The sequence below is a fragment of the Zonotrichia leucophrys genome, chromosome 1A (assembly GCF_028769735.1).
Source record: "Zonotrichia leucophrys gambelii isolate GWCS_2022_RI chromosome 1A, RI_Zleu_2.0, whole genome shotgun sequence".
In the NCBI taxonomy this organism is placed as follows: Eukaryota; Metazoa; Chordata; class Aves; order Passeriformes; family Passerellidae; genus Zonotrichia; species Zonotrichia leucophrys.
In genome coordinates this window covers 31,901,495-31,910,395 of record NC_088170.1, presented here as the reverse complement: position 1 = coordinate 31,910,395, position 8,901 = coordinate 31,901,495, and the positions used below count along the sequence as shown (strand labels likewise).

The 8,901-nt window shown below is 34.8% G+C and overlaps 1 protein-coding gene across 1 annotated transcript; it reads left to right on the top strand.

Moving 5' to 3' along the window:
• Positions 1 to 200: 200 nt before the first annotated feature.
• Positions 201 to 7,343, top strand: KERA (keratocan). The gene is made up of 3 exons (XM_064731583.1): positions 201 to 267; positions 1,613 to 2,507; positions 7,048 to 7,343. Exons 2-3 carry the CDS (start codon positions 1,622 to 1,624, stop codon positions 7,218 to 7,220), a joined length of 1,059 nt encoding a protein of 352 aa, XP_064587653.1. The 5' UTR covers positions 201 to 267; positions 1,613 to 1,621; the 3' UTR covers positions 7,221 to 7,343.
• The last annotated feature ends 1,558 nt before the right edge of the window (positions 7,344 to 8,901 follow it).

Below are 8,901 nucleotides of genomic sequence, written 5' to 3'. Positions count from 1 at the left end.
CAGTCTAACAACAGGGACCAATAGAAAGAGAAGAAGATCCAAGAAAGCTGAGGTAAGCCCAAACTCTGAAACAATGTCAAACTAGAAGCAATAGCTAATAAGGTGTGCATGGAAATACATCTGGGAATACTAGCATGTACTTCCAGTTTTATATGCTGCTAATTCTCAGGAGGACAGGAAACAAACACAGGGGTTAGCAGCCAAAAGCGGTGAATTTACAGAGATTTCTAACTGGCTTCAGATAGCTCCAGGAATTTGACTAACAAGGTAAATTGCTTTATATTTCTTTTTTAAAGTGCTATTAAGGTTATGAATATTTACAGAGTAAGAAGGTTGCAAATTCACTGTGTGAAATAGAAATGTTATTCTTTAAAAATTCTTTATTTGTCCCTTTCTTTGGAATGCTTCCAGATAGCAGTTTCTGGGGCTGGAAAAGGTACAGGATTCTGCACTTGTTACTGCTAACAACAATGTTGAAAACTATTAAATTACTACATATCATATGCAGCAACTGAACTGAGCTCTTAACCTTACTGATGCATTAATCCTATGAGAGAATTTACTTTTATTTAAATACTATTTTTGTCACAGCTAACCTCCTAATTTGACCAGAAATTTCAGCTATCAGTCTTTTGATTCTACATTGCAAAATGCTTGTTAATCTTCATGAGCCAGTGAGCAAGATAACAGAGTTTGTAAGGCACTGTTTTTGTGCTACACAAATATTTCCTTTCTGAGTAAATTATCAGTGATAATTTTGTTCATAATTATAATTGTGGAAGAGGCTAAAAAAAGCATATCATTAAGTAGGAAAAATAGTTAAAATATGCATAAAGCTATGTGAACAGTTAGGTCAGGATTTACTTATTGTGGATATAATTTGATTAAGGTTTCTTTTTTGTGTCATTTAGGGCAGGCATTTGTTTTGTATGTTTGCTTTAGGGAAGGAAATTTGTAACTTTGGATATGAGAGAGTGAGTGAGGAGGGGAATGGATTAGTCAAACATATTCCCTCCAAGCTTTTAAGAACATGCCCAACAAACAGCTGTTAAAACACTATTTGATCTTCTACTTTTAAATGAAGACAAAAGATCCTGGAAAATCCGATCCAGATGTCATTATAATTCAAGAGAGAGCAAAAACAGAAAAGAGGGGATGATTAATTTTAAAAGGAGGAACACTGAGTACTATATATTTATATCATCATGGTAATGATGTCTTTTCTGAAAATTAACCATTATATAATGTAGATTGTAGGGCTGTACAGGAAAACTTACACAAATGTAAAAGAGGTACTGATTTATTATCTAAAAGTTATCCATATTTTCATATTTTTTGAAATGATACTTGCATGAACATCAGTCAAACTGGTAGCCAATGTGGAGTCTAAGCCGAATCAGGGATATGTTTATCACTATATAGCACAGAATTTTTTATAACTTTTATATTACTTTTCAGTTTTCCCTTAACAGGCCATGGATACCACCCTAGAGGGAAGAATTTGGCTGTTTATAAGGGAAATATTGTTTTATATGCAAAATTGTATTGTTAATCTAGTATGCTATTAGGGAGTTTTATTGAGAAATAGCTAATTGTTTTTTCCCCTTCCAAGGCAAACACCATGATTTTGAAAGTCTATACAAGCCTTTTGCTCTTATTCTTGGTCAATTCTGTGTGGACTCGAACTGTGAGACAAGTTTATGATGATCTGGATCCTGGCCACTGGTCTCACTATACTTCTGAGTGTCCACAGGAGTGCTTTTGTCCTCCTAGTTTCCCCAATGCATTATACTGTGATAACAAAGGACTTAAAGAAATACCTCCAATTCCAGCCAGAATTTGGTACCTCTATCTTCAAAACAATCAAATTGAAACCATTTCAGAGAAGCCTTTTGCGAATGCCACTCATCTGAGATGGATAAATCTGAACAAGAATAAGATCACAAACAGTGGGATTGAGAATGGTGTGCTGAGCAAGCTGAAAAGGCTGCTTTACTTATTCCTTGAAGATAATGAGTTGGAAGAGGTTCCTGCTCCATTACCAGTGGGTCTGGAACAGCTAAGACTAGCTAGAAACAAAATCTCTAAAATCCCAGAAGGAGTCTTCAGCCACTTGGAAAACCTTACTATGTTAGACCTGCACCAGAACAGTTTGTTGGACAGCGCTCTTCAAAGTGACACCTTCCAAGGACTCAACAACCTCATGCAGCTCAACATCGCAAAAAATTCACTCAAGAAAATGCCTTTAAGCATTCCAGCTAATACACTGCAGCTCTTTTTGGACAACAACTCCATCGAAGTCATACCAGAAAACTACTTCAGTGCAATACCCAAAGTGACTTTCCTTAGGCTGAACTACAATAAACTATCTGATGATGGTATCCCTCCAAATGGGTTTAATGTTTCATCTATTCTAGACCTACAGCTGTCTCACAATCAGCTCACTAAAATTCCACCAATCAATGCTCATCTTGAGCACCTTCATCTTGATCACAACAAAATCAAAAGTAAGTGTGTATTACCAGTGTGAAACCATTCAAAACCATCTCCATTTTAAATGTCTACTTCACAGTAAAAATGGTTTTTGAGATAAAGTGATTAAAATCATAGAATCATTGAATATTTTGGGAAGGAAGGGAGTTCTAGAGGTCCCTTTATTCCAACCTTCCTGCAATAAGCAGGGACATCTGATGAGGTTTCTCAGAGCCCTGTCCAGCCTGACCTTGAAATTTGCCAGGCGTTGGGCATCCACCACCTCTCTGAGCAAAATGTTTTTGTGTTTTATGGATTTTACAGCATATATGTTCTATTAAGATTTATGTTCTCAAAGTTTTTCCATTTTGTGTAAATGAGACAAGGTTTTGTACCCAAGGCAACAGAAGTCTTCTGGTTTTAAGATTCATTTCCAGGACTGTTTCCAAATTCATCCAGGTATAGAGGGGGTGTGGTAGCTAGGGATATTACATACTCTATATAATGAAAGTATCTAATCAGTAAGTACTTCATTTCATGCCAAAAGTCAAAATAAAAATGATGACTTTTTATTCACCACTGCACAGAAGGAAGCCAAGTTTCTATATTTATCTTCTCATCATGATGATTTAATTGAATACATGGTCCTTTACCACTTTTTTGTGCCACTGTAGTCCAAAAATATACTAAAAATAATGGTTTGGCTATTGCACAAAACAAGGATCTATGAAATGAAGATACTTCTTGATAATTTATATTTATTCATTGCATTTGGCAAAATAAAAATGTAAAATCATATAAATAAATTTAAAAAGTGTATAACAGGCACATATTTTAGTGGCCTGCAAGAATTCTATCTGTTAATTAGAGTTAAAGTTTATGACAGATGTTGTTTCTGAACATATTTCATTGCCCCCTGGTTACTAAGAGATTTATTTTAATTGCTTCAATGTAAGGCCTCAGGTGCAGACTTTATTCTCTCACTTCAAGTGGACACAAAATTGAAATCAATGGAATGTAGCCTGTCCAGTTTAAGAACAGTTTTGTGCCTAGGTAGTATTTAAAGAACTGTCCAGTCCTCTTCCTTCCCTGAAAAAGTTTGACAAAGCTTAAGACAATGAAAATTAAATTTTGTAGTATGTACAAAATCAAATCTTATGTTCCAATGACACATAACCTGTGAACTGAATCATGATGCAGGAATACAAATCTTGTATTCCTTAGTGCCTTTACCACTTTTCAAGTCATTGTCAACTTAAGCACAAGTTGGCTTGTGGCTGACTTTAGCCAAAAAAAGAAAAAAAGAAGGGAATTATTAGTAACTGAATAGAAAATAGTTGCAATCTGATGCCTTAAATGAAACTTGGGTATCATGCAAGGATATTTTGCCACATAGAATAATTGTTCAAAAAGTAAAAGACAATGACATAGTCTCCATGAGACTTTGCTCTGATAGATAATATCTTAAAGAGCCTTTAGGATGGCAAACAAGGAATGTAATTCCATCAGGCCAGAGTAGTAAGAGCTGACACTAATTCTGCAGGTTGGTTTCATCTTCTTAAACCCCGATCAGTCACTATTTTAAAATAATCAATCTGAAAGTCTTGAAAGAAAAAATAGCTGTAAAATCCTGATCTGGTTCCTTCACAAAAGAGTCCTGCTGAAGGTTTATTTTATGTGTGCAGTATGAGCCCCTTTTATAACATTAATTCTCAGGTATTCCTTCAAATCACTGCTTAATTATCTCTTGGTCAATCATAGTAACACTGTTGTCATTGCAAGAGTTCAGACATCAGCATTTCTATGTAAATACCATTTGACCATGTTTTATTATATGCTATTTTGTAATATCAATTCCTCATATAAGTGCATGGCCTTATTTCTCCAGAGACCATTTATGAAGATACAAGGTCTTCTTCTGAAGCCCAGGAAAGCCAATGATAGTCTCATAATTTGTCTCAGTGGAACAAGAATTTTACCTACAATCCCTCCCTAAGGATCGCAGTACACAGAGGGAAAAAAACCCCAGTTTTGGAAGTAAAATCAAAATAAATCCAAAACTAATTATGGCTCCAACAGATTTGTAACACATTTGTTCTATGGCATTTTAAAACACACATGCCCACATATTTACCTGAGACTTACACTTGTGAGGCTCTGGGGAATTTTTAAATAATGGAAAAGAGAATGTTAAAGTAAGCAAAGAGAAGGTATGAAAGGATGTAACAAGGGAGCAAGGGTCAGCAGGTGGTATTATTACAGTGCTATCAAAGGACAAATAAAAGGGAGTAAACAGTAGGTTCCCCTGGAAGAACACCAGGAGGACAAAATAGATACTGTTAGCTAATATTATACCACATTTAGAGAAAGAGAGAAATCCCTGGGCCATGTATCTAAAATTTTTTCCCAAACTGTAAGTTTTACTGGGAAAAGATCTGCATTTCTTCAGCAGACATACAGCATTAGCCATTAATGAGAGCTTTGGCAGTTTTCCCGTACAGCAGCTCTAGGTTTCATGTTTAAATATTCAAGGACATAACAATTCTCTTAACAAATGGTGGAATTCATCTTCTTTGAATGAACTATCCTATATTTTTTAATCTAATTTGCTGTAGTCATACAGACCTCCTACTCCATGGAAAGGGACACACAATTGTATAGGGAAATTCATCCCATCTAAAGGAACTGTCAGTCCCCTTTTGGAAGTGTTCATCTCTCTCTGAATTTATACAGAGTCTAAATGGTTTACTTAGGCTGACACAACTTCTACATGGATCATGGCAAGGTGAATTGTACCTCTGGAAGGAACAACCTCTTCCTCCTGCTTAAACAAAATTAAGCCATATATCCATGAAGAGTATTGAAAAAGAGAAAAAAATAGAGAAGCTTTTACTCCCTTGATAGTTTGGGTAGGATTTACTGCTTATGGGAAGAGAACAATAAAACCCAAACCAGTTCATACCACACAGCATCAGGAAATAACTTCTTCCTAGGTGGCCTGTGGTTAGATAACTGCTGCCTCACTTCAAGCCTAACTCAGTGAAAACGAGTGCAGTGAGATAGTTTTTAGTCAGAGAAGACAGATATTTAGGATACACTTGAAGCCATCTTGTCTCTATGAGCAGTAGTGCTGATCAAACAAAGCAGATATTTTCTGCTAGATAGTGTTGATTCACCCAAAACTTAAAATAGCTGCCTTCTTAATGAAAATTCTTAAGGTTTCTGTGTTGTAAATTCACACATAAAGATAAGCTGCAGCTTGTTTCTTCCAAAAATACCAAAAGCTTTGCCAACATTAATCAATTTTCACAAGATAAACAACCACAATTTGCTATCATGGATATAACAAAAGCTTCGGGCCTTGGCCAACTGGATGTATTTATCTAGTTTCCATGACAAAGACAAGAGTCCACTTCCAAGATGTTGCAAATGTCTGGGCAGTTTTTCAAAATAGAGTGGAGGGAAAAAAAAAAAAAGTTATGGGAAAGAAAGTTGAAAAAAGTTATGTTATTTTTACTTCATAACATTTCTCCAATTTTGGAGATTGTAGTCAGAATATTTGTGCATGGCATCATTACTAAATAAAAAGGAAGAATTTTTTTCCTATCTCTTTGTTAGTAAAGAAATTTGTTTAAAAAATCTGTTACATATACGTTCTCCAGGTTGTTTTTTTTTTTTCAGTTAGTCTGGGGCCAAGATCTTCAAGCAGTTAGATCAATCAAAGAATATCATAATTTGGTTGAAGGAATTTGACATCTCTGATAAACAAACAACACTTCAGTGTTTTCTAGAGGCTATTTTGAAGCTGCCTGATTATTTAACAACTAAAAACAAAATATAACAAGTATTTTAGCCAAGTGACAGTGCAGAGGTAACCTAGAGGAGATAAAAAGCCCAAGCAACTCAATACTTCAGCATATGGGTAATGATTGAAGCCATGGTTTCAAATTTTATCTGTACAGAAACAAATTATGCATGATGGAGGTAGAATTTTGAGGAGTTGTTAGCTTTCAGATTAGGAAGAAAAATACCTCATTGCACAAGTTATAGTCTTGCAATTAGAACCAAATCCACTTAATAATGTCAGAGAATAGAAAAGAACAGATGTTAAAAATTAAAAACACTATGCAAAAAGTTCCTTTGATTCAATACTGCTATTGTTTTGAATGCAAGATCTTCATTAGGAAATATTATCAGCCTAAAATTAATGCACTGTCACTGAAATAAGATGTTCAAAACCCCTCAGAAGTAATCTTGCCTTGCTCACTCAGAATGTAAAGAGCTATTTCTCAATCCTTACCATGTAGTTGTATAACTTAGTATCCCATTTGTCCAAGGATAAATTATGCATGTAATGGCCTTTTTTCATCATTGCACCACAGCAAATATGTAATTCACTGATCCAGATCACATTATATTGCTTGTTTTCAATCAAAAAACATTTAAATGGAAACAAAAGCAACAGTTTCCCATGCTAACATCAGTGGAAGTTTACTTTATTTGTGTCCCGGGTGAATTTTATCTTCACAAACTTTTCCCATGGAAATAACCTAACATGTTGATCTACACTTTCAGGTGTCAATGGTACTCAGATGTGCCCAGTTTCCATTGCCCTAGAAGAAGATTATGGTTATTATGGCAACATCCCTCGTCTCCGATACCTTCGTCTGGATGGAAATGAAATTCAGCCTCCAATCCCACTGGACATCATGATTTGTTTCCGACTACTTCAAGCTGTTGTCATATAAAGATATTGCAGTGTCACTCTTGTACCGTGAGAGTGCTAAGATACAAGTTTTGCTGGAATGAAACTTGTTCTAACCCAAATCAAGAAGTAACAGCTTTATTTGACTTTAATTTTTTTCTTTGCTTGTATGTTTTCTACAACTGAAAAGGCTGTTCTTTCAGAAGGGATTTTGTATGGACCTGAAACATGTGCTTAACACCTTATCCTATAAATTCATAACATGAATATATTGAAAAATCATTGGTGTCAGATCCCAAATATTCCAAAGAAAATCGTTACTTACTCCATCTTTCTTGTCAAATGTGACAATGCCTACCCTGCTAACATAATTCCTATAGACAAGTTAGGTGTCTTCATTTTGTTATATAGTAACTAACACAATGAATTTGGGTGCACTTGGCCAAATACTTATGCTAATGAAATCATGAGCTGCATGATTACTAGTTATCAAAACCGCCACTGACATTTCAGATAGTGACTTGTGGTGAACAACCACTTAACATGCAAATAACCCATAAATTGCTGTCATCCTTTGAAGATTAATACTTTTAAGGTGAAAAATACATGAGGCTTAGCATCCAAAGCAGCATGCTGAATATATATAATTGTAGGGACTCATTCAGTGAATTTCAGAACTGGAATAAATTGATCCAACTCAAATCCAGGGAAAAGAGAACATGAGATGTAATCTTGTTCTCTCAAAGTACCAGTTTTCTGCTATTTTATTCTATTTCTAGTCTTGACACCATTTCTTTCTGCAGCTTTGGAATCATCACTGAATATCTGGTTAATTTTAGTTTGCAGAGAGATACAACCAAGAATAGGAATGATTACATATTTCATGGACTAGGTACTTCATAAAAATTTGAATGGCTAGTTAATGCAATGGTGATGAAGAGAAAATTAAGAAATTCAGAGATACATCTCCTCCCAATTATTTGCTGAACTAGGAAAGCACTTGCATAGGGACTATATCATTTAAGCAAATACATTCAATTCAGAGCAATATTCAGCTATCTGCTAACTCACACACATGCTCACAATAATTCTGGATTTTAGAGAAATCCAGATTATTAGAACACAATAAATTAACAATTCACTAACAAGGGAGATATCAAAAGGTAACTTTTAATGAAATATGTCTAATTTTATCAAATCTAGTTGATTTTTTTTTCTATTTTATTATATTGGCTTTCAATAAATGACTTGAATATTAGAGTCAACTATTCATTGACAGAGTATGCCTTTCTTATTTCTGCTAGCCAGCACAACAGACTATCCATCAGTCATTGTTTTAGTCTTCTTGCATTTCTAGATGGAAGCAATTAGTTGCATCTATTGTTAATGTTTTAAGACTGGCCTCAGTAGCAAGCACTTAAAGACTATGCACATGGTATAATTTTGCTTTGCTGTATTTTCTTGAAAGTAGATTTTTGAAAGTGTTGAGAACTGTAATTTCTGACAATCAATACTTTTTATTGGAAAGTCAGGCCTTATTCTGATCCAGAGAACTTGTGGAAATAACATAGTATAGAAACCCAGAATAGGAATAACCCACTCAGAAATCTGATCATTAAACCATTTGGTTTTGCTGTTCTTTTTATGTCATTGCTGAGAAACTCCTGCCCTTCTAACAAAAGTATTTTCTGTACATCTGTGTTCGCCCTATATGAAAAAATACA